General features: G+C 41.5%; 1 protein-coding gene across 1 annotated transcript in view; it reads left to right on the forward strand.

Moving 5' to 3' along the window:
- The window catches only part of adgrd2 (adhesion G protein-coupled receptor D2), a 42,124-nt gene that overhangs the window by 11,842 nt on the left and 4,239 nt on the right, over positions 1–26,043 (forward strand). The window contains exons 11-24 of the mRNA XM_046034062.1: positions 1,789–1,894; positions 2,080–2,135; positions 2,336–2,462; positions 2,576–2,679; positions 2,918–3,020; positions 3,566–3,719; positions 5,231–5,364; positions 7,002–7,117; positions 12,658–12,778; positions 22,699–22,740; positions 22,880–22,933; positions 23,136–23,283; positions 24,781–24,839; positions 24,945–24,975. Of these exons, the coding sequence (XP_045890018.1) occupies positions 1,789–1,894; positions 2,080–2,135; positions 2,336–2,462; positions 2,576–2,679; positions 2,918–3,020; positions 3,566–3,719; positions 5,231–5,364; positions 7,002–7,117; positions 12,658–12,778; positions 22,699–22,740; positions 22,880–22,933; positions 23,136–23,283; positions 24,781–24,839; positions 24,945–24,975 (1,355 nt within the window). The remainder of the gene's footprint in view (positions 1–1,788; positions 1,895–2,079; positions 2,136–2,335; positions 2,463–2,575; positions 2,680–2,917; positions 3,021–3,565; positions 3,720–5,230; positions 5,365–7,001; positions 7,118–12,657; positions 12,779–22,698; positions 22,741–22,879; positions 22,934–23,135; positions 23,284–24,780; positions 24,840–24,944; positions 24,976–26,043) is intronic.

The following is a 26,043-nucleotide window of genomic DNA, read 5'->3' on the forward strand; positions in this document are numbered from 1 at the left end:
GTTCCCATAGTGTCGTAACCGACGCAGTTCGAGTTCCCTCGAAGGGGAACGTCTCGGGTTACGTATGTAACCCTGGTTCCCCGAGAAGGGGAACGAGAGACTGCGTCGGCCCGCCGCACCTCTCTCCCCGCCTGAAGCGCCTGCTTCATAGTTTAAGCTAATGATGAGTGTGTACAGGTGTGCTTTATACTCCTCCGGTTATTCCGTCACACCTTACCGTTCTAGCAACAAGCCAATAGGATTGGAGTGATTTCATTCACGTTCAGACCTGCTTCGCCTAGAGGCGTTCCCATAGTGTCGTAACCGACGCAGTCTCTCGTTCCCCTTCTCGGGGAACCAGGGTTACATACGTAACCCGAGACGTTTTGTCTCGTCAGACTACTAGGGTATTTTCCCAAAAGTCTTGGGGATCATCAAGATGTTTTCCGGCAAAACTGGTTTTTTTTGCTCAGCAGTGGTTTCCGTCTTGGTTCTCTGCCATGCAGGCCATTTTTCCCCATACTCTTTTCTTATGGCGGAGTCATGAACACTGGCCTTAACTGAGTGCAGTTCTTTGGATGTTGTTGTGGGGATTTTGGTGACTTCTTGGATGAGTTGTCGCTGCGCTCTTGGGGTAATTTCACTCCTGGGAAGTTCACCACTGTTCCATGTTTTTCCATTTGTGGATTATGGCTCTCACTGTGGTTTGCTGGAGTCCCAAAGCTTTAGAAATGGCTCCTATAACCTTTTCCAGACTGATAAATCTCAATTACTCTGTTTCTTATTTGTTCCTGAATTTCTTTTGCAGCATGATGTCTAGCTTTTGAGGATCTTTTGGTCAACTTTGTTGAGACATGTCCTATTTAAATGATTTCTTGACTGAGAACAGGTGGGACAGTATTCAGGTCTGGGTGTGGCTAGAGGAATTGAACTCAATTTATTTGATGATCTAAAACATTTCAGTGTGACAAACATGCAAAAAATAAGAAATCAGGATGGGGGAAAACACTATTTCACCACTGTATTGTTTATTTTCATGCTGAAAAGTGTGTTTGTCTGCCAAAATAATGGTTACTCCAACACTTTTGTCACCACATTTTTGTTGTTGTCTAGAATCAGGCACTACACATTACAGGACTACACTGAGTTTATTCTGCCTCCTGACCTTTTTCCAACACAAATTAAGCAAATATGTAACTGATACAATTTATGACGGCTCCATTCCATTTAGTTGTGTCAGTAAGTCATGTTAATGGGTGAGCATACATTTCATGCATCTGTAATTAGTTTTATTAGTTCCACCTGTCTTTGACAAGTCATCATGTCTGCTCAGATAATGGTCCAAAGTCCTGCTACATTGTAGTTTTGCATAGCTCACAGTAAATTGGTGGTTTGCATTTTTGTAAGTATGAAGATACCAGTAAACCTTTTGTTAAATCAAAGCAGGTGGTATTTTCAATTTTTGGTATTTAATACATTTAGTATTAATGTTTTAGCTAGCTGCTAGATAACTTTGATCAATAAAACAATTAAGAGTAAAAGAGATCCTCTGCCGTTTAAAGTGTCTGTTTTTGTGGAATTTTAGCTTTGTTTAGATTCCTCGCATGTTTCAACACTTGTCATTAAACTATTCAGTTCTTATTTTAGCTTTTAGAATAAAGGTATCAACCTACATAGCACAGGCATAACTGTAAGTTACTCTATGCTAAAGTATCAGAATGCACACTGACTGGATAGAGTTAAACCACAAATTAGCCTTTTCTGTACTGGAAAAATAATAATAATGTATGACTTTGTGTAAATAAGCAGGTATTTGGGCACTGTCCTGGGCTCTTCTGTCATATCCACCACAGTGCTGGCAGACGACCAGACGGTTAGCACAGCAGTTCGCTTCAAGCTCCAGCACAAAGTACAGGTTAGCAAAATCTGACATCTTCACCATTTTTGTTCTTAATTAAATGGGAAGTGGTCTGTACTTATATAGCACCTTTCTAGTCTTCTGACCACTCAAAGCGCTTTGGACGACCGGCTCTATTTCTGGAGCAACAGCCGCCCCATAATTAGATATCGTATTGATTATATATTCTATATTTTTTACAGAATCCCACTGGCACTGTGTATGATCCAGTGTGTGCCTTCTGGGATTTTGATCTCAAGTAAGTACCAATGAACATTTTGAAAAGAGTTTGCAACTTGGAGGTCTCAGATTCCTCTGTAATACAACAGTTATCTTACCTGTTTCATCAAAAAAAAAATGTGATAAATGCTGCAAAACTTTTTGATAGGAGAGTTACATTCTTGGCATTCCTGTATTCATGTAGTTTTGTAAGTATGTGCTGTTTGTGTCTGTAACTAGTCTGGAAGCTGGAGGGTGGTGGAATACCAAAGGCTGTGAGGTAGTGTCCAAACAATATGGATACACTGTGTGCTACTGCAACCACACCACCAATTTTGCGTTGCTGCTGCAGGTTTATGAAGCCCAGGTAACATTCCTCTCTCCAATTATAACTTTGTAGTCTGTGTAGGCTTCCATCTACAGTATGTGCTGCTATTTACAGCTTGTGTGTGTGTGTGTGCGTATATGTGTCTGTGTTAGAGGAGCCTGGAGAACGAAAAAGCTTTGCAGGTGCTGACGTTCATTGGCTGTGGAGTGTCTCTGTGTGGCCTCCTCTTCACCTTCATCCTCTTCATCGCTGTGGGGTGAGTCACAAACATCAGAGTGCACTCTGTAAAGCTCAGAGGGTGAAAAGCATTTCATAAAACTCAATAAATGGAAAAAATAACCATTGTGCTCTGTAGGTATGTCAACAGCACCACAGTGAAACATTTTTCCAAAATCCTGAGAACTACTGTGAGATCTTCATTCAAATATTTTATGCTGTGTGTATTTGCATGCATGGATGTGGGTGTGGGTGTGTGTGTGCGTGTGCGTGTGCAGTGTTCCTAAATCAGACCGTACCACCGTCCATAAGAACCTGATTGTTGCTCTGAGCATCGCCGAGCTGCTGTTGATGTGCAGTGACTGGGCATCTGCAAATGAGGTGAGACTCCACATGCGACATATTTGTAAGTAAAATATAAATAAAGTAGGTGGAATGTTCATAAAATAAAGTATTCTTTCTACCTTCTTCACAAAATATATGTGCTCGTAGTCACATTTCTGTGGGCCACTGTTGCGTCATTAAAACTGAAATCAAACAAAACTTGTTTTAACTTTGACAGTGTGTTTGTGTAAGAACCTGTCACTTATAGTAAGAAGCTGAGAGCAAAACACTGTAAAACTTTGAGTTCTTATGTTAATGATAGTAGTATCATGAGGAGGAAGCTGAACATTTTTTGTGACCTGTATCTCCTCTGGTGCCAACATTAGGGCACAAATTGAACTTCTGACCTCTGACTTCCCACCCACATCTTCGATTGTTTTAGTTCAGTCTAGATATTATTATGGTCATGAAATATACTGTGTTTTGGACACAGATTTCTCAGATTTCTACTACTATTGATGAATTACTGACTCAAAAAATAATTTCACTTTCATCCCAGGGATGAAACCATGTTTTGTTTTTGGATGTTTGTAATCCTGCAGGCAGCATGCTTCGTGGTGACTGCACTACTCCACCTCTTCTTCATGGCCTCCTTCGCCTGGATGCTGGTGGAGGGTCTGCTGCTCTGGAGCAAAGTGGTGTCGGTCAACATCAGCGAGGACCGCAGGATGAAGCTCTACTACATCATTGGCTGGGGTAAAGTCTCATCTCCATTCAGTCACTTGTCAAGTTGGAGTTGGAGATTTATGTCCTGGTTACCTAGGTTTGGATCAAATCTATCAAATCTGCTTTAATGTAAAATTTTTTCTTAATGAGTAAACATTGAAATTTATTTAAGAAGCATGCTGACAGATAAATCAGCATAACAAACTGTGGTTGTCACATTTGCAAATTATTCGCCTTGTTGTTCTAACACTTACAAACTTTATCTCCCTCATGTTTGTGCGTAATTTTGATAAAAACAAGTGATTTTTCAAATCAGGATGAAGAACAAATACAAGCACAGGAGAAAATATTTTAATACAATGTAGAACAAGAAAGTATCTTGTTCACTTTTACTGGTAATGTGTTCAGCCGTCCCTGATGACCTCACTTGTGAAGTGAAATGAGAGTGGAATTAACTTTTGCCTGGTTCAGCTGCTGGAGGAATATGGAAAGTTGCTTCCCTTTTTCTCTCACACAGATAGGGAGAGTTCATGTGTGGACACACAGGATGGGGTGGGCACAGGCGGGCAGCTCTACATGGCTACAGTGGCTCAATAGTGCTTCTGTTTGATTCCTTCTGGGGAATTAAATATTAAAACACTGTCACAAGAAATGCTGGGGCTGTTTCATTCACATCATGTAAATTGTATACTATTAATCAAAAATGTAAAATGTGGCCTACTTTTTTTTGTTATGTCATGCCTAACATCAAACAGTATGTTAGTCCAAAGTACAGTCCCAGAACTCCAGGCTAGACACCAGGGATGCAAAGGCTGGAGTGAAACCATATATATATATATATATATATATATATATATATATATATATATAATAGCCTTCAAGTACTCTCAAAATCTCAACTTCTCTCAGAGCCTACAAAAAAACAGTGGTGGAATCATTCCACCACTGTTTTTTTGGAATGGAAAACATTCTGTTTTCCATTCCATGTACTCATATTACACAAACAAACTTTATATAAAGGATGTATATGATGATTTCTAAAATAAATAGATGAAAAAATTGAATTGAAATGCCACCCCAAGACAAGGATTTTGCTCTTTCATGTTCGGGAGTGTAATAAACATTGCAGCATACAGAAGCTGCTAGATGGGCCTTTAGACTTTTAGACTTATTTGTCCAATCGAATGATGAGTTACTGATGTTAACTTATGTCAGTGCTTAAACAAACATTATATGACAGACTACAGATGTGATGTAATGCTATACTGCAACCTTAACCCAGCTTTTTTTTAAAAACATCTCGCAGGTGCGTCTGTTCATGTTAGAGCTGAGAACAGTGTGTGAATATGCACCGCAAACACTCAATATTCAGGTGTTCCTCACGGCTCTCCATGCAGATGTCCTGTATGTTCCCCTTCAGACTAAATAGACTAAGAGACACAGCAGCAGTCACTGTTCCATAAATATGTCTTTAAACATGCTGCTTCTTTATTGTCACAGCACTACCACAGTTAATTTTCTTTTATCAAATTGTTTTTCAGGACTACCTGTTCTAATTGTTGGTGTAACACTGGCAGTATCAGTGGACAAGTACAAGGCAGATAACCACTGCTGGCTCAATGTGAAGACTGACACCATCTGGGCCTTTGTGGGACCTGTTATATTTGTCTTGGCGGTATGTAATCTCATGCCGTGTGTGTGTGTGTGTGTGTGTGTGTGCCCTCATCCACCTCCTGTACCTCCTTACAATTATTTTTAACTGGTGCATCATATAATGTTTGTTAGTGGAGCTTTTTGAAAACTTTTGCATTTGAATGGGCCATACTCCAAAACCATTTGACTTTTTTTTTTTTTTGCTGAGTGTGATATTGTTTGTAATGATTGTTAAAATGTTTGACATTAGTTGATTTTTAAAAGTTTAAAGGAGGAAGATGAGAGAGAAGGGACAACAATAATAACAATCCATATCAAATGTATACAGTGACAGCTTTCACTGTTAAAGCCCAAGGCATTGTTGAAGTGGACTTCAAAGGTACCCCATGCAGTGAACAGGACTAACCTCTACACTTGCACAGCATGCAAATGATGCATTCCTGCCCTAACCAACTAGCAAAAGACAGAGAAGAAGAAGACTGATAGCTAGCCAGGCATGGATGTAAATGATGCAGGTGATGAGAAATGTATTTAGCATTTGTTAGGCCCATAGACTGTATAAAAGAAGTGGACGCAGTCATCGTGACATCACCCACTGGTTTGTGGACTCCCATTTTTTCAAGTTTGGCCGATAGGGTGCCGCCATGTTGATTTTTTGCAACCAGCGGCACCTGACGTGACCATATTTAGATGAGACGGTGAAACTAATGGCCATTTGTGGGGCTAGTTAGCTTGCTTAGCTAGGTGCATCTGTAATTCACCTTAACTGCCATTTTAACAGGGCTGAAAATTTTGTCTAGCAAACAACAGTCTAAAAACTAAATGAACTCCTAATTAATAATTTTTTTAGGCTCTGGTTAAATTTACACAGGGCCGTGGGTACGAGTCACTCTAGCCTGATTAGCCTGATAAGTTGCCATGGTAATGACTTGTCAATCACAGATAATCCCACCCTGAAGCAAACTCTGCTTTATGGTCTATCTAAATGGGACCATAATTTACTAAATGAACATCATGTTGTATTAAATGAGACTTGAAACTAGCGATTGAGACCATAAACTCATTTTGAAAGTCTTCACTGAGGTAATAAATCTGGTGAGAAATAGGGTCATTTTATCATTATTTCTAATTTCTTCTTTTGCAACCAGAAGAGCCGATCCCAGCTGGCTGTTCAATAGAGTGCAGGTTTAAGGTTTAATCAGGTTTCTGACGGAAGCTTCCTGTTTGGTTAGGCCTCAAGATACACAATGCATTCTAGTAGACACGCAAACATAACTGGTTTTATTCACAAGAATATTCACAGGGCACCTTTTAAAAAGACACAAAACATGAGTGACATAATCCCTGAATGATCCCAATCATCCCCCAAAATCCCAAACAGAAGATCATAGGAAGACCCTTCCAGATGAAGATTGAGCTTATACACTATCCTTCTATATTTCCTCTATATTCTATTTTTGTGTCTCAGATAGACCAGGAGCAATGAAAAGTGAACTGATGTACAGCTGAATACTGTTCACTGTGATGTGATTTCCTGCAGCCTGAGGAGGAGGGTACACTTTCCCTCCTCTACATGTGAGCTTGAGGCCAAGTGGATCTGCAGCAGCATGTCTCCTGTTTGCTGAAGGCCATGTTGACGCTGTTGTCCTCTGTCTGCAGGTCAATGCAGTTGTGCTGTGTCGGGTTGTCATGGTGACAGTTTCCAGTGCTCGCCGTCGTGCTAAGATGCTCAGTCCAAGCTCAGCATCAAAGATGCAGACCTTTGACCTCACTTGGTGAGATACAATGGCTTCTCTACCTCACTCTGTCGCTCTCTCTCTCCTCCTGCTTTTTATGCACTCTCTTTCACAAGTCTTTTTCTCGTACGCCCACGCTCTCTCACACTGTCTCTGAATCGCACAATCGTTTTTGGTCGAGCAGCCATAGTCAATCGAGACAGTGTGAGAGATTGGGAGTTTAGGCTCGGGAGTCTGCTGTGGGAGTTGTAAGGGCTTATCAGCTTAACACCTGGTCCCAACACAACTGTATGCATGTGTGTGCGTGTCCGTGTGTGTGTGTGCTACATTTTGGGGTCTGACTTAAAACTACATTCTGTTAAATTAATTGTTATTTTATAAGTGTTTTAATGTTGCAGCTTCAATTGAGCAGTGTTTAGTTCCTCTAGACAATTCTCAACATGATCAGTGCCTAAAACATGACTTATGAAAGCAACAGTAAAGGTAGTATGGTTACTTTAAAGTTTGTGACATTCCCTGAACAATCCCAATTACCGAGGACTGTTTGAAGGCTTTTTTGTAATACATGTACATCTTCATCTTTGTTATAAGGCCTTGAAAACACAATCCTGACTGTCCAAGGAATCCATTCTTAGTTCGGTTATTTTACCACATCATACAGAAATACAGCTACTTTTATATTATTGATTATATTTTTTATATGAGTCTGGCCATATTTTTCTTATTGTCAACAAATCCCCTGCAACGACTCAAACCAACAACACATTAGTCTGACTTTGCATGTATGTACAGTGTAAGTGTATTTTTCTACCCTGTCAGTGTCATTCAGCCTCAAAGCCATTCATTCCTGCCTAAGTCATAAATCTTTGAAAATGTGTTACATACTAAAGTATCAACTTTAGAAAAGTCTCAGTAATTAAAAACCTAAAACACATTTAAGCCACCTTTTTTTTTCATCAAACATTCCTCAAAAAGGCGGAAACGTCTCGGGTTACGTATGTAACCCTTGTTCCCCGAGAAGGGGAACGAGAAACTGTGTCGGTGACGACACTATGGGAATGCCTCTGGGCGTGGCAGGGCTGAAATCATGAATGAAACTACTCCAATCCTATTGGCGTTGCTAGAACGGTAGCGTGTGACGGCGTAACTGGGGGAGTATATAAGCACGCCGGCACACCGGACACATTAGCTCTTTGCTATGAAGCAAGGTACTCCAGGCGGGGCGAGGTGTGGCCGACCGACGCAGTGTCTCGTTCCCCTTCTCGGGGAACAAGGGTTACATACGTAACCCGAGACGTTCCCCTTCGAGGGAACTATGGGAACGAGAATACCCACTATTCCACGCCGAAGCCTCCGCCTGCCCCCCCAGCGTGCAAAAACCTGTAGGCACGACTAGGAGGAGAGCGCACGGGTGCCGGGTGCAGAAGGAAGGTCCAGACTGTAAAACCGGATGAAAGTGTGAGGAGTGGCCCAGCCAGCTGCCTCACACAAATCCTGGAGCGAAGCCCCTACGAGGAGGGCGCCATGCCTCGAGTAGAGTGCGCCCTTACGGCCATACGTGAAGGTAACCCACGCACCTGATAGGCCAGGGAAATAGTCTGAACAATCCAGTTGCTGATCGTGTGTTTAGAAGCGGGGAGCCCAGTCTTGGGGGACCCGAAACACACCAGCAACTGGTCTGCTTTCCTCCACCAGGAGGACCTCAGAGTGTAAATACTCAGTGCTCTGACCGGGAGAGCAGATGAAGTCTCCCGTCCTCCGCCGTCACATGAGGTGGGGGATGAAACGCCTGCAGCACCGTAGACCCTGCCAACCTGGACGGAACCTTAGGGACATAGCCCGGACAGGGGTGCAGGATGGCTCTGACCCTCCCCGGGGCAAACTCCAGGCATTGAGGAGAAACCGAAAGTGCCTGGAGATCCCCCACCATCCTCAGAGAGGTGAAAGCGAGGAGAAAGGCCATCTTAAGGGTCAGGTGCTTGGCCTCAGCCGACTCCAGGGGTTCGAAGGGGGCCTCAGCCAGCGCTTCGAGAACCACCGCCGGGTCCCAAGTGGGAACCCTGGAACGAGTCACGGGTCTCATCCTCCGGGCTCCACGGAGGAAGCGCACGACCAGTGGAAGCCTCCCCAGAGGCCCATCCCTCAGAGGGGTGTGGAACGCCGCCACGGCAGCCAAATACACCTTGAGTGTGGATGGGGAAAGGCCAGCAGAGAAACGGTCCTGGAGGAACTCCAGCACCACAGTAACCGGGCAGGTAACTGTGTCCACCGCCCGTTCTCTACACCAGGTGGCAAACACATTCCACTTCAGGCCGTACGTCCTTCTCGTGGACGGGGCTCTGGAGCTGAGCACCGTCTCCACTGTCCCCGCCATTAGGCCCGCCTCCAGGAACTGGGCCCCCTCAGGGGCCAGACCCACAGTCTCCACAGGGCGGGGCAAGGGTGAAAGACCTGACCCTCCACCTGAGACGAGGAGTGATATTATGTCCGAGAACCACACTCGGGCCGGCCAAAACGGGGCTACCAGCAGTAGACTGACACCGTCCTGATGCACCCGCTCCAGGACCGGAAACAGGAAAAGCATACAGGCGCAGCCTCGGCCACGTCTGTACCATGGCATCCAGCCCTAGTGAGGCTGGGGGCGAGAGGGAGAACCACAGGGGACAGTGCGTAGTCTATGGGGCCGAACCTTTCGCATAATGACTCCACCACCCGGGGGGTCTCCACTCCCCAGGCCTCAGCCCCTGTCTCGACAGCAGGTCTGCTCCCTGATTCTGGGTCCCAGGGACGTATGTCGCTCTGAGGGACAGCAGTCTCTGCTGGGACCACAGGAGGATCTGATGTGCCAGTTGCATAACGGGCGCGAGCGCAGACCCCCCCTGGTGATTCACATAGGCCACCACTGCCGTGTTGTCAGTCCTGACAAGGACGTGGCGACCGCGGAGAAACTCCTCAGAGCTCTGAAACCGCCAACATTTCCAGGCAATTTATGTGCCAAGCTTTAGAAATGATGCTCCTCCCAGGAGCCTCTCGCAAAGCGGCCGTCCATGACCGCGCCCCATCCCGTGAGTGAGGCGTCTGTTGAAATAATTGTTCGGCGACAGATCGCTCCCAACACGGGACCTTGGGACAGGAACCAAGATTTCCTCCATACAGACAGGGAACGAAGGCATCTGCTCGTAACCCGTATCAGACGGAGCGGATTTTCCCCTTGGGGAGAATCCCTCGGATTTCAGCCACCACTGCAGGGCTATCATGTGCAGCAGGCCTTTTGTCATCTATCGTGACAAACCAATCCTCGGATTGGATGTGACTGATGATGGCGGGGATGGTGAGCATCCTGAACCTGAATCTCCTCAGAGATTGGTTCAGGGACCGCAGATCTAAAATCGGACGCAGTCCTCCGTCCTTCTTGGGAACTATGAAGTACCGGCTGTAGAACCCGGACTCCCTGACTGGCGGGGAAATGAGTTCTATGGCCCCTTTCTCCAGCAGAGAGCGAACTTCTTGTCCCAACACCTGGCTCTGCCCCGCGTGCACCGCAGTCCAGACCACCCCGTTGAACTTCTGCGGGGGGTGGACCCGGAACTGCAGCCTGTAGCCATCCACTACGGTGCGCAGGACCCACGGGGAAATGTTTGCAAGACCACGGAGCGGGGAAATGTTTGCAAGACCTACGCATAACATGTTATGCGTAGGTCGTGCAAACATTTCCCCGGGAATGCGGCATCCCCAGACAGAAAACACACAGGGCATGAGTGTCCCCAGCCGTGATGTAGCGCGGGCATGGAAAGACACACTGCCTGAACTGCTCACCAGCCATCTCCTCTGCTTCTCCTTCCAGGTATTTTCGTCTTGTGGTAGCTTTCTTCTGAGTAGTCTCAAACATGCCAGAGTGCCTGCTGAATAGAAAAAAGCTAATGTGTCCGGTGTGCCGGCGTGCTTATATAGTCCCCCAGTTACGCCGTCACACGCTACCGTTCTAGCAACGGCAATAGGATGGGAGTAGTTTCATTCATGATTTCAGCCCTGCCACGCCCAGAGGCGTTCCCATAGTGTCGTCACCGACGCAGTTCGAGTTCCCTCGAAGGGGAACAGTACATTTGTTGGCGACAGTGGTCAGGGCTAATCCACATTTAGCATAATTGTGATTGAGTCAAAATATAGTGTGTGTTTTCATGGTATAATGAAAGAACAAGTCTCCCAGTGCAACAGTGTAGCTCATAGATGTGTTTTTAATTTAATTTGTCTTTGTGGACAACAATGGAGCTTTATTGCACAGTAGAATAAGATAAGAGATATCAAGGTTTGGATACACACAATACTTCATTACAGTACATTCATTGTTGGTTTGAGTCTTTTAATGGATTGTGGACAATAAGCAAAATATATAATCAATGTAGAATTTTATATATTTTATATATTCAACTTCCTTACAGCATACATGCTGTATGACTGCAAGTCAGAGGCTGAGCAGCATACACAATTTCCCTTTTCATTGTGTCAGGTCTGTTTATGTTGCTATGGTTACAGGATGATAGTACAAACAGTTCTAGTAATTCTGCTACAGCAAAGTTATGTATGCAAGCAATATTTCTAGCAGCATAACCACAGGTGCATAGTATACACATATCTTTTTTTACTTTCTGCAAAATAAATAGCCCAAATGAACACTGTTGGGAGTGAGGTATGTGAGTTATTCAGGGTAATAGGAACAATTATTCAGGGAAGCTATGCTGATGTTGAACTTTTTAATGTCATTTTTCAAAACTGTACGCACCACAAATAAAACTCCATTCACCTACAGGCAGAAATCTCAAAGACCCAGATCTCAGAATGTGATGCTATACAATTAGAGGTCAGCATACTGGAGATATTACTAATTACTAATATGTCTTACCGCTGAGGAGAGCAGCTACAGCGCCATTCCCCCTCTCAATGTATCTGTTCACTCCCTCACACATAGACTGAAAGTAGATGTCTGTGCCAGCTTTACAGTGTTACGTGAATTCAGGAGATTAGAGGGAAAATGACTTTCAAAAATAAAAGGGAAGACAGGGAAGTAGGTGCTGGCTTTGTCCTTGCAGTCTGAAAACTCAATCTCTCTACCCAGGTGCAGCAGTGTGACAACAATAGTGGTTTGAACAAAGGCAACCTTTTCCGCCTTGCCCCATGAAATGGTTATTGGCCGTATAAGCACCAGGATCATTGAAAGGATGATTGCAAAGAAACAGGAGTATGACTGTTGTAGGCGGTAAAATCTATAGCTGTGCAGAGATGTTTGTTGAAGATTCAAGGAGAAAATATTTGAGAAGAAAATGTCATCGAAATACCTTGAAAACTCCACTCTGCTGGCTCCTTCTGTCGGTCTATACTCATGTTTTATGAAATGCTTGACAAAGAGAAGGTATACAGAGTACTGAGGAACCAAATGGCACCACAACACAGTGAGAAATTTTGCTTCACTAGTCTCTTAGACCCATTCTTATTAATCTCTATTTGAGAGTATGTGTGTACTTCATGCACATATTGTATGTGCATTTATGGATCATGTATGTGTGTTCTGTGTATGTCCGCAGGGCTGTGACCCGTCCAGTTCTCATCCTGCTGCCAGTGTTGGGTCTGACCTGGTTGTGCGGAGTGCTGGTCCATCTGTCTGTAGTAGTCGCCTATGTCTTCATCATTCTCAATGCCTTCCAGGTAAACAAAGACATGTGATATCCTCAAACTTTTCATATCCAAATCTAAAGCTTTTTACAATTCGGATAATGGTGTAATATAAGAAGTTATTTAAAGCTGCCCAAACTGGTGTACATAAAAATTCCAACCTACACTTAATACAAATCATCAATCAATCAATCAAATTAATACCATCCTATAATATCAAGTTGTCAACATGGTGAAATTTTCATTTTAATTATGTTCAAGATTAAGATTATGTGTACTAACTGGCAACTTTTAAAAAATAAAAAAAAGTAATTTGTCATCATTAAAGTGGCTATAATAAATATTTTTCATGATAATAATGTATTAAATGGCATTGTGAAAACATTAGCCATACTGTTTTGGTTGACTCTCAACGCTGTCAGGTTGTTGTTTTCAGCAGGCTGCTATTTTCAGTGAAAAAGCTCTACAAACCACTGTACAATACCTGCTCAGCAGAAATGTTATTTTCAGAACTTCTTGTAACTATTTCCGTTTGTTAGGAACTCAGTATTTAAAAACAGTTTTAACCCAAGCTCAGTTTAAGCATGTGGTACAGCTCAAGTTGAAATGTCCCATGACATTATAATGCATGTATTGTGATGTGATGTGACCGGAGAACAGTGGTAGGTTGGCTCTTTAGTTTCAATTCCTTCTGATGGTTAAAAATGGGTGGGGTCAAGTTCTAATCCACTACAGCACACAGGGGTGGATCTAGAGGGCATAGCTTAATATCATCTATATGTAGTAGTTTAGCCAAAAAGCTCCTTGCTAGCAGGTGAAAATGCATGGCATGCACCTCCTTGTGTCAGCGGTGGTCAGCAGTGCCCAAAGTGCATGGGGAGCTGGGCTGCATTTACCATTTCAGCATCAACTGTTTCATCTTGAGGGGAGCTTGAGTGTTCACATTTCTTTGAAACCTGCCCTGTTTGTTTGATTTATGTATTAACCTTTTAACTTTGGCAGCTTTCAGGATGTGCACACAACTGCAAAGTCGATACTCATGAGATACACCGCTGGAAGGCAAAAATTCTTGTGATTCAACCAATGCAATCTATAATAGAAGATAGAATCACAACAGTGTGTACAAACAGCGCCTCTGTCAGACCACCCACCTACAATCCAAATTGATGCAACTCATCTATGAAGCCTCATTAATCCACCGATTGATTACATTCAAACATTCAAACAGTCTTGTTACATTGTCAAAGGTCCAGATGATCCAATTAAGTAAAAATTCCAAAACACATTTTTCCATCAACAAATACCCAGGGACTGCTGCTGCATCATTTCATATTTGCCAGCAGACTGGCCAAAAATTTCATTAAAAACGTAACAACTCCAGTTTGGAGGGAAAAATTGTGATATCTTGTTTTTAAAATGGCTTATGAATTCCTTGAATTCATGACCTACAATAGCCAACAAGAGCCTGTGCTGTAAGGAAATGCCAGCCCCTGTTGTTTGTGGGTTGACCAAGCCATTTGCAACCAATTGTGCTGATGACTGGCACTTTGTGTAGCCAATTAAATTCTGATATCTAGCTAGAACTAGAAAGTTCATAGTCAACCGGCAGAAAAACATCTGCGTAAAGCCTCAAATATGCTCTGGAGCAGATGGACACACAGACAGCTGTGGACACCACTGACGCGGACTACTTCTGTTCAGCTTGACGGACTTGTTCCATATGTGCAGTAGATCGGTTGGTGCCCTGGTAGTAGTCTGCCACAAGAAACGGGAGGCACCCTTGTGGCAACCTGTGTAAATATACATTTCCTGTGGTATTGCTATAAAAGTTAAACTTGGACCAGGTAAGTCCCAGCTATTGTTGTCTGCTGGCATTTGTTTGCAAACATTTTGAGGCTAAATGAAAAAACCTTCTACTTTTAGTCTGTTTAAACTAAATTTATTTTACTCAATGCCAGTAGCACTTACAGTAATTCTTCAAGAACAGCATTCAGCTTACTTTGGGTATGCCTTGGATAGGTGTTTAAGGCAAATTTTACAGGAATGGTAAGAAAATAAATGCAGGTGGGAAATTTTGGCCCTAGAGGAAATGTAAAGGGGTCACCAAAAACAAGAAATATTCCCGACGGGATGAATAACTTTTCCCAGATCAATGGCAGACAAGAGTGAATATTATGTTATTTTAAGCGTTTTTCCTGGATAGGGACAAATAGCTGGCAGTTTCAATGGCTTGGTATTGGCTGGCATGGTCTTCCATTAATGTTAGTGGAGTAAAAATCATTGTGTTTTGTCAGAGGTCTGCCTCTTACCCTTGGTGATGATGCTAGTCACCTCACACTCAGCATAGTTTTACTATAGTGTTGTATAGTAGCCATAGGGCAGTCTGTCAAAAACTCACTGTATTCCATTAAGGAGCTAGTAATATTTTAAGATGAAGCATGTTGCCTCAAAATGCCTCAAAGCGCTATTTAAGGGATGCTGGGCAACAGGTTCAACCAAATCTGAGCCGCTATATTGTTGAATGAGAACTGGTAAGTAGCTGTAAGTGCTGTACAGCACTGGTACTGGTTCAGTAATACGCACTGTAATGACAAGGATTTGTTACTTCTGCAATCAAATGTTTGAGTAGTAATATCTGCTGGAACAGGTGGACAGTGCACCCCAGAGGAGGACACCCACATTGTAAATATGGTCATTGCAAATTACTGCATCAAATTCTGAGAACAACAGGACCACAAACTGGCAGATAACACCAAAACATCAACAGAGTCTCCCTGCATTGGATGAACCAGCTGCATAGAGTCCCTTTTCCTAGAACCTCAGATTGTGTAAAACAAGTGAGGAACACACATCCATACTTTACACATTTGGACACCTGTGTGTATCTGAGTTTTACTATCCTACATACAGAAAAGTGTTTCATTTATACTATCAGTGCGTAGTTGCTCCTTCGTGTGAATATTCAAAGACGTTTGTGTGTGCTGTATTGATGCAAAAACTCAAGTCTTCACAAGAGTTTGAGATTATTTCTAAAAAGAAACAAAACATCATTCACTATAGCTTTAAAATGATGTCTTTCTCATGTTCATTCATGAGCATAGTTCCATGACCTCTGCAGCTACTGATGCGTATGTGTGTGTCATAGCTTTGTAGTGTATTGTGTGGCACATGTAATGTCTGTACCTGCTCATTTGCAGTTGTAACATTATAACTGTGACTGTGTATTCATGCACGTGTGTGGGGGGGAGTCAGGCCTTTGAACGAAAGGTCATACCACATCTACCTCCAGCTCTCCTCCCCTGATAACATAACATTTACTTCCTTTCTCAGACACTCTTCTCTCACCCTTTTCCATACACTGTACTTGTTTTTCTGATATGGTCCATTCTTTACATCCCTCTCTCCTTGTCTTTTCTCACTCCACCCACAACCCTGTGCTCTTTCCCGCTCTTTAATTAATCAAAATGAGCTAGCCCCTGGGTGACCCCCGGAGAGCTGCTAGTTAATTTAGATTTACTGCTGGTGTCCAGTTTAGGGCAGATAACACTAGAGAAGGAGTTCTTCCTCATGTAGGTAGGAGGATAATGCGGGGCCAGCCCTTTTTCTTTTTCTTACCAAAAATCCTTTTTTTTTTTTTTTTTACTGAGCTACTTCAAAAGTTTATAAAATCAAAGTATGACGGACAGTCTTAGGTCTATGAACCAGGAAAGCAGATGAGAGCTGGTAGAGCAAAATAGGGCTCACTAATAACATCCAGCAGAGTATTCAATTCACTAAAACTTCTGGTCCCGGAATCTGATATTATTTGTCACTAAATCTTCCACTTCTGATTCCTTCCACTAAATTTCTGCATCAACACTGAATTATTGTCTGACTGAGTATACTTATTTTTAGATTTATTAGACATACTGTTGGTAATGGTGTGATGCAGCGTAAACACAAGTTTACACACTACAGTATGGCAATTTTATTTCTGTCGCTGACCGTTTACTGTCATAATTATGAAATTAGACCCTATAATCAAAGTTTAAAAAATGTTATCTTTTCATTTGTCATAGTTCTGTTGTGATCCTAAGGAGCAGAGTCTACTTGGGCTCCACCTCTAAGACATCATTGCTTTAATCACTTTATGCATGCAAACACTGCTTATGCATATATCTGCTCCAAAATAGACTCGGCCATGTGAATTCTTCTGAAGTGTGAACTGAGGGCTCTTGACAACAGCAGCAAGCAACCAATCAGCTTATCTCCTATTCTACCCAATCAGCAACTCCCCTCTTAGTTTCTCATGTCCTCATTGTGTACATTGTGATCTATGTGTACCTTTTTATTCAGTGTGTGAATTAAAGCAGTTAGATATAATGACCTATGTTTGTGTTTTTCTGACAAAACCCGTTCATGTGAATAATGACTGACTTTCTCAGAGGCAAAGCCTCTTAGGGATGAGGCGTGAATGGATGGTTTGGTTTGTGTCTGGCTTTGACACAGAAGATTGCAGTTTGCATCCTGTGTCTTATACCAACAGCCAACATTGTTTTCTGACTACACTGATCACAATCTTTCTCTGCACTTAACAATGTAGTTTTAGCTGCCTAAACTGAACCAACCCTTAACCATAGAGGTGGCACTTAATTAATAATTTTTCTAATGGAAATGTGTTTACTGGAAGGCACAGTCAAACGATGTAATCCTAAAGATAGGGACGCCAAAATCATTAAAATGCCCAGATGGGTTTTTATTAAGTTTGAAAGAATTTTAGTTTTCCTATTAGTAACAGATATTCTGATTGAGACCACATGATGCATCCAAATCTACCAGTACACTCCAACAGAAGTGCCTGAAACCCCCTAACCCCAAACTATTCCAATGTTGGAATGTCCAGCCATGTCTGTAACTTTCTGACAGAGCCAAGCTGACATATATGCCCACTGAGAAAGTAAACAGGGTTTGAACTTCTCTCTTTCATTTCATGTATTTCCATCACTTTTCATGTGGCACATACGCCTTCCAGGAGAGACTGTATGAAAAAGTATTTTCACCTTTTTTTTTCACATATTTTCACTATTACAGTTTTTCACAATTGCTAACACACTGAATCAAACACTCAGTCGCCTAAATCCATTTGTCAAATCAGTCACTCATTTGGCAAAACCTTACAGTTTTTTCCAACTGCTTACACACATTTTCAAAACTATGTCTCCTTTTTCCAAAACTCTACACACAATTCTCCCAACTGCTCGGAAAAAATGCAAAATGCCTCATATGTCCTTCAAAATGAAACACTGCATTCAAAATGCCATAAACACACCAAAATCCTTCCTCCCACCATCCAAAGGCATGCGGGTTAGGTTGATTGGTGACCCTAAATTGTCCTTAGGTGTGAGTGTGAGTGATTGATCGTCTATGTGTGGCCCTGCGATGGACTGGCGACCTGTCCAGGGTGTACCCTGCCTTTCGCCCGATGCCAGCTGTGATTGGCTCCAGCCCCCCGCGACCCTGTACGTAGGATAAGCGGTTGACGATGGATGGATGGAAATTATTGGATATACCATGCACACACTGTTGTTCTAAATCTAAAGCTCATTTGTCTTTCGCAGGTGTATTTGTACACTCCCATACAATGTTGTAGAGTAAAACTAATCTGCTAAGATGTGTTGAAAAATGAACTGTAAACACCAAATGCAATGTTGAAACAGCAAATACTTATTTGGAAAAACAGTTATTTTTACAGTTGTAACAGTAGTACAGTGTTGTATACAGTAACATTCAAGAAATTAAACCATAAACATATGTAAACCAAAACTATAATTTTTTCTTTTATTGCCAAAAATTAATACTTATTTAACAATACTATACTGCTGAAATAACCAATATAATGTTGCAAACGGTTCAAATTATGGACGCCGCTGTAAAGCGACTCAACTTGGGCTGGACTCTCAGTCTAGCTTCGCTCATGGTCAACCTGTGGTCACATGATCAATAAGTGTGGCCCTGATCTCATCCGTGATGGCTCTCCTTCCTTCTCTTCTTTGCCTTCGTCCTCTTCCTCCTCGTAATCGTCGTCCTCAGTCTCCTCTTCCTCTTCCTCCTCCTCTTCTACCAACTCTTCCTCCTTGAACTTTTCCTCTCTGTCCATTGTTGGCATCCATTGTTCAAAACAGGTAATTTGACCTTTAACCTATGTATAGGTCTACTGTATACTAAAGCAGTGATTGGTTAGTGATCAGTTAAGCAGTTAGTGTTTGCACATGTGAGGAGTGGCTGTGTGACCTGGAGAAGAAGTGTAGCATTTTGATTGGTTGTGTTTGGAAAAGGAAAGCAGGTCACTTCCTGTTAGATTTTTGTGTCTTAGGTAGAGAATTGTTTGTAGTGTTTTGAAAAAAGTGTTTTATGCAATTGAAAACTGACTGAAAAGCTGAGAAATAGCTAATTGTTTTGGTGGTTTGAGATGAGGTTTTGCTGTTTGAGTGAGATGTTTCAAAAATTGTGTGACATGTAAAGATTTTGTGTGTAAGCAGTTGGAAAAAACTGTAAACAAGTTCAGGTAGTTAAGATACTTTTTGCAAAACTTTGCACTGTGATGCACTTGTGTTGCAAAATGATAAATACACGTAGCAAAAGTTAAAATGATTATAGAAATGTGTCTAAGCAATTGTTAAAAACTGTAACCACAAAACCTTACAACAAAAAGCAAAACATTATACATCTTATAATGGATGTATAATGACTTTGAATTTTCAGAGATACAGTATTGGATATATTGACCAAACACAGCACACACAGTACAATTCTGATATATATTTATTTTCAGCAAAACTAATTGTGGAAAGTATGAAGTACAGAAATGTACAGTACAAAAAACAAAAAAAACTAATTATCTCTTCTTGCCTGGCTGTATCTGGCGATAGCACTTTGTCCACATCACAGTCTATGTCCTCTGTTGCAAGACAGTGAGGGAAGTATCGTCTTGATTGGCAAATCCACCCTTGCACAGATGCTGCATCCACTTGATCGCTCACATCCTCCATAGCTTGAAAGAGGGGCATCCTGATATAGGGCTGGAGGTCATAAACCTTCCACCACCATGCCAAAAAAACCTCCTCAATAGGGTTAAGGAAGGGAGAGTATGGTGGGAGGTATTGGAGTATATATAGTTGATGCTGATGAAACCAGTTTTGGACCAGAGCAGATCGGTGGAAAGATACATTGTCCCAGATAATAATGTATCTCATCTGCTCTGCATCCATTTGGTTTTCAACTGTGATGATGTAGTGTAGTCTGTCTGAAAATGTGAGTATGCGGGCCATGTTGTAAGGACCAAATGTGGCATGGCGGTGGAGGACCCCATTCTGGGAGATGGCAGCACACATGATGATGTTACCACCACGCTGGCCTGGCACATTGAGAATAGCTCTATGCCCAATGATGTTTCTCCCCCTTCTTCTAACTTTAGTCAGGTTAAATCCAGCTTCATGAAGATAAATTCATGCTGGATTGCAGCAGCTTCCATTTGTAAAACTCTCTGAAAGATAGACAACATTGTGTTGTTCATTGTCAGCCTACTATACATTTACGTGAAAAAGGGTTATTTGTGCAGTGTGCATTACAGTAGATACCTCCACATATTCATGCCGCAGGTCTTTTACTCTCTCCAAATTTTGTTCAAATGGGACTATGTTGAGTTGTTTCATCTGTATGTGATGTTTTTTAAGGATTCGCCCCCCACCTGATGAACATTATTGTAACACTGTGTTGTCATTGAGGATGTTTGGTTGAATTTCTCTGGGGCGTGTTGCATTATTGGCCAAAACCATGTTAATGATAGCTCTCTCTTGTTCTTCAGAGAATATTCGGCCCCTTCCACTTTGATGAGGTCGACCCTCAATCCTGTAGACCAAGAATTTACAAAAATAAATACAGAGTACTGATGTACTGGATATTGTAAGCTATATACTGTATTTACTGATTATACTGTAATGTACTGTAGACACTAATGTACTTCACCTGTTCTCTTGTCAAAATGTCCGAATTACTGTTGCAACAGTATATATATATATGTTGCTCTATTATCATTTGATAAATTTGGTCTTCGTCTTCTTTGTCCATGTCCTCTTGGTCTCCCTCTCATCCTCTCTCTTACTGGAACATTACCTTCCATTTTTGTTGATAACAGGTAAACTCACCTGCTGCATTTTTATAGTGCTTGCACAAGATTGGTGAGTTTAGAGTTGTGCACCTAATTGTCTGTACACCTGATGGCGATGTTTGATCAATTGGTTCACAGGTGTGGCATTTTAGACGAGACATTGTGTGAGATTTTTGTGTCTAATGTAGCCTGTGTGTATTTTGCAATCACTGTGTCTAGTGTTTTGCAAAAGGTGTGAGGCTGAGAACGTGCTTATAGTTGTACAGATCTGGGCTTTAGTTTTGCTCCCTGAGTGTAAGGTTTCACTGACCATGTGTTATATAACATTTTAGTGTGTAAGCAATTGTAAAAAACTGTAATTTACATGAATTGAGTTTATTTTGAAAGGGACTCTGTACAGCTGCTTCATTCAGTGCAGAGAGACTCTGATGTTTTGGAACATTGTGGTATTTGCCCCTATGTGGTCCTATAGTTCTGAGTGCGATGCCGTTATTTGCAATGCCCATATTTAGAATGTGGGTCAACAGTCGACCTGTTCCACCAGATACTGGTTTTCTTACAATTCTGTAAAAGCATTTGATTGATAAAGTAGTAAAAGATCCTTGTCTTTACAGTGCATATTACTGAACCAGTAGTTACTTACCGCTTCTAATTTCAAAAATAACCAGATGATACCTGCAACAGTATAGCGACTCAGATTTGGTGGAATCCACTGCCCAGCCTCTCTCATGCTCCTCCCATGGTTGACAACATGGTCAATCACAGTGGCTCTGATTTCATCAGTTATGTTCCTGACTCCCCTCCCTCTTCCTCTTCCTGGTCCTCTCCTTCTCCCCCATCCTACTTGATCTTGCCCTCTCCTCCTCTTACTTCTTCACCTCCTTGTTCTCTTCCTCATCCTCCTCTTCTTTCTTCCCTTTCTCGTCCATGCCCTCATTTTCCTCCTTTAATTCTTACCCCTCTAATGCATCCATTGTTAGCCAAACCAAATGTTTACCTATGGCCCATTTATGCATAGTGCTCCTCCTCTGATAGAAAAGTGAACTAATAATCTAAATGTGAAATGCCAATTGGCAAAACACTGTAGCAAAACAGAGGAATGTTTACAGTTTTTATAGAATTGTGTTATTGAATTGCAAACTGAGTGTAAAGCAGCAAGTTGTGTCTACAGTTTTGAAAAAAGTGTGTTATAAAATTGCACACTGAGTTTAAAGCAGAGAACGTGCATTCAGTTGTCAAGTGTTAATGGTTCAAGAAATAGCGCTTCAAGACTGACTGTTAGTGTTTAAGCATCCAGAAAAAACTGTGAGGTGTTTGGGCTACTACTGCTGCAGTGGACTGTTTATGGTTGGCGAAGGGAACACACTTTTATAGTATTTTTCTTTAAAAAGATAAATACTGTACATCACAGCACATACATGAGGTCAGCAAACTGCAATATTAGAGAAAAGACTCACAAAATTGCAATTCTGGTGAATATTTTCACTGTAATAGTAAACCAAGAGACATGGAGACATTGATTTGACTTGAGCTAAGAGTTGAGTATCAGAATCCAACTGAAACCTGTGCTAAAAGGGAGTAGAAAACCACACATATCGAGAGAAATGAGGTTTGTATTCATGTATTTAGCAATACATGGTTCTCTCTTTATTGGTAAAGGGAAAAGCAGAGTTTGACTTAGATGGAAAAGTGGAGTACTAAACGTACTTGTTGAAGATTGTCTACAAAAGCTGTATGAATGCAGTTAATTCTTCTCCACTTTCCACCTTTCACATGTGCTTTGTAATGTGTCTCTTATCTTCCATAGGGCTTGTATATCTTCTTAGTGTATGCTGTGTACAACAGTGAGGTAAGAAGGCATGCAGTCCATTGTCAGTGTTGCTGTCTGTCACCACTGCGGCAGAATATCAGAATGTATCTTTGTTTGGTATGCGGGGCTGCCAGCCTTTTGGACAAACCAGTGGGTGTAAACGCTGCTTCTCATTTAGGTGAGGAATGCCATAAAGAGGATCAAAGAAAAGAGGAAGGCCTTATCTTTCACGGTGAGTGCGTAACAAGCACACAACAGTGATCCATCAGTAAAGGCTGGAAAATAAATTCCCTCTATACCAATGTTTGTTTTACTGCAACTCTGACTTTGCTTTTATGTGGCCATTTTTGGTATAGCAGTAATGTCCACATATTGTACTTTAGGATAAAATCATCACTTTGCTGCACTTCTGATTGAGTTGAGATGTATTTCAGAACTGTTCCCAGCCAACCAGCTTCCTACCTTCCCAGAGGGCCCCAATTACCTCCTGGGGGCGTAGTCCACCTACTGCCTCCAGCCCTGAGACCAGTGAGACCTCTGGACCCCCCAGCTCCACTTCAACATCATTGGTCATCAAGAACGGTAGGCTGCATAACCTGAGGCTGTGTGTGTACTCTGTGTGACATGGTCTTAACTAAAGTATTACTTATAAGGCTAGGGGAGATATTTTGTAAGGTAATCTATGATAAATAATTCCTGTTTAGATGTGCAAAATCTGTAGGTGGAAATGGAAATGTATATAAATACTGATTTATTACCAAACTGTCAGGAAACTGCCTAAAATATAAAGTCTGAGAAAAGTAGGTGTAAAATCTCAGGCTGTTATATCACACACACACAGAGGGAGAGTCAAAGTCAAGTTAGTTGTATTCAGTTCGGGCAGAGCCAGCTGATAACAACAGGTACAGTTAGCAACACCTAGCGGTTACCGTAGTGCTAGCAACAAGTAAAGCTATCTGTCCATCAGTAAATCACAGAGAGCTGAGGCAGAGCAGTGAGAGGACATCAGAGGGAAAACCAGAAAATGTTTAACTTTCCATAACCGTAAAAGCACTTTCTGAAAGACATACTGAACAACCTCCAGCTCTAGCTCAGCTGGTGTTGTTGGACAGTGGGTCTGAGAGCGGTATTTTCAGTGTGCGGGGCCATCTACTGCACTGAAGGGCTGGAGGAGGTCCTATGCTACACACATCTCTCCATTACGTCAAGAAGGGAGCCAAATTCAAACTACGTGTTTGCACACGTTTACTGCAAGACTGAGAAGGAGAAAAAAGAGAGGATGGGTTTTTTTTCCATAATATGGGAGTCACCGGGGACACATATTTATGATAAAAAGACATGAAAAAGTGGATTTTTCCTAATATGGAACATTTAATGCTAATCAGGAGAACTACAGCTGGCCTCATTTACAATATGTAGTCTCAGTAAATACCTCGCTACATTTGTTGAATCCGTTTATTTCATCTTTATGTCAATGCAATGGTCAGTGACATGTCCACCACTGCTGTGAATGACACTCTCTCCTGCACCTTCACAGCACTTTGTGACTGAAATAAGTAAATGATGAGTGGTGAGAATAGACATCAGATGCCATTTCACTTCATTTCATATTTTGGTTTATCTCATCAGCAGAAATCTGTTCTGCAGAGACAAAGCTACAAATAAATGACATTCATTGTTTAGATAGAAGGGCAAATAAAGGAGATCTGCATACAGAAAGAACCAAAAGATTTTATATTGAGAATTCTCACAATGTTCTTTTGTTGTTCATATTGTTTGCATTTTTGCTCCCCTGTGTGTATTTTATGAAGCTTTCTTTCTTTTGTATTTTGTCTTGCTTTTATAATCTTTGTCTTACATGTTTTGGCCTCGTGCTTGCTCGTGTTTGGAATTGTTGGGTCTGTGTAAATAATATTTTAAAGAGTACGGTCTAGGCCTGCTCTATATAAAAAGTGCCCAGTTATCTGTTATGATTTGGCGCTACATTAATAAAACTGAATTGAAGTGAATAAACAAATGTGTTTGTCCTGAAAGTGAAAATGCTAACTTGAAATACAAATAGGTGTTTTTGTCTTACAGAGAGCTTCAGAAAGGAGAGCTTTGTGAATTTCTCTATAAAACCAGCATCAGGAAATCAAGTAAGTAATATTTATGCATTCATGAATACACTGTTACATACATACATCATACTGTTGGCATTTAAATATGACTTGGTATTGTGTATGTCTCTTCAATTAAAACAGGTGGTGCAGCTGATTGGGTTCAAGCCATCAGGTATAACTCTAACTCTTGATCCGGTTTGTTTATAATTTGAGGGTTGGTCTCATTTGAAATTAAGAGATGGTTAACATTATTGATCCCACACAAAGAAACTAGACCAAAATATAGACACTTTTGTAGTAAACAAGAAAGGACTAGTGTCACCATTGCTGGGGGTACCTGACAACGGCCATATACATGTAAATTAAAACAAATGTGGAATTTAAATCCTTTTAACTTGAAATGGAAAGTAGTTTAAATGTAGTTAAGTTGTTTTAACTTGAAACTGTAAGCTAGATTATTGCAGAAATATATGCCTGTTAAAGACTAGTTAAAGGAAGTTTTTGGCATTGATTAAGTACAATAATTATTTGTTTTAACTCAAAGTATGAAGTTGAAAGAAGTTATAAAAAGTTCAATCAACTAAAAAACATTGTTATGCATTTTCAAGGCAGCAGGTGAACTTGCATTTCCCTGTTAACTACTTGCGAGGACTATAATAAAACACACAGGACTACGATAACTAGTATGACTTGGAGTTAGAGAGAAACAAATCATCTGTCCAAAATGGCTCAACAAGCCAAATGCTTTGAGTACTTTAAGGATTTTACTGTAAGTATTGATTTTCAAGTGTGAATACTAAAGTGTGGGCCTGGTCGTCTGGTCAGTGTTCCATACAGTATTAGTTATTTGACTCTTGCTGCACTGATCTCTCACTGCTGATGAGTAATAGAACATTGATTGTAAATAAATCTATCATTACATTTATTCACACTTTTCTGAAAATAGTTAAGTTTAAAATCTCAGCGTCCACCTTTGACCTGTGCTCCTTCCTTGTTTTCTCATGGATGCACCGAGCTCTCTCTTCGTCTGGTTTTAAATTACACTGCACATTGAGTACGTTTAAGTAGTAGAAAAAGAATGATGTATTTGCATTTATTCTCAATGAAAGTCCTCATTTGAGTTGAGTGAGTTGAGTCGTCAGTGTATGTTATTATTGTTCCTATTAGCAGAAGTGTTCTATAATGGTGGTTTAATGTGGATTACGGTCTGAATGCAAAGTATTTTGTTCTTAATTGTCAC

Source organism: Micropterus dolomieu, linkage group LG21 (genome assembly GCF_021292245.1).
Source record: "Micropterus dolomieu isolate WLL.071019.BEF.003 ecotype Adirondacks linkage group LG21, ASM2129224v1, whole genome shotgun sequence".
Lineage (NCBI taxonomy): Eukaryota > Metazoa > Chordata > Actinopteri > Centrarchiformes > Centrarchidae > Micropterus > Micropterus dolomieu.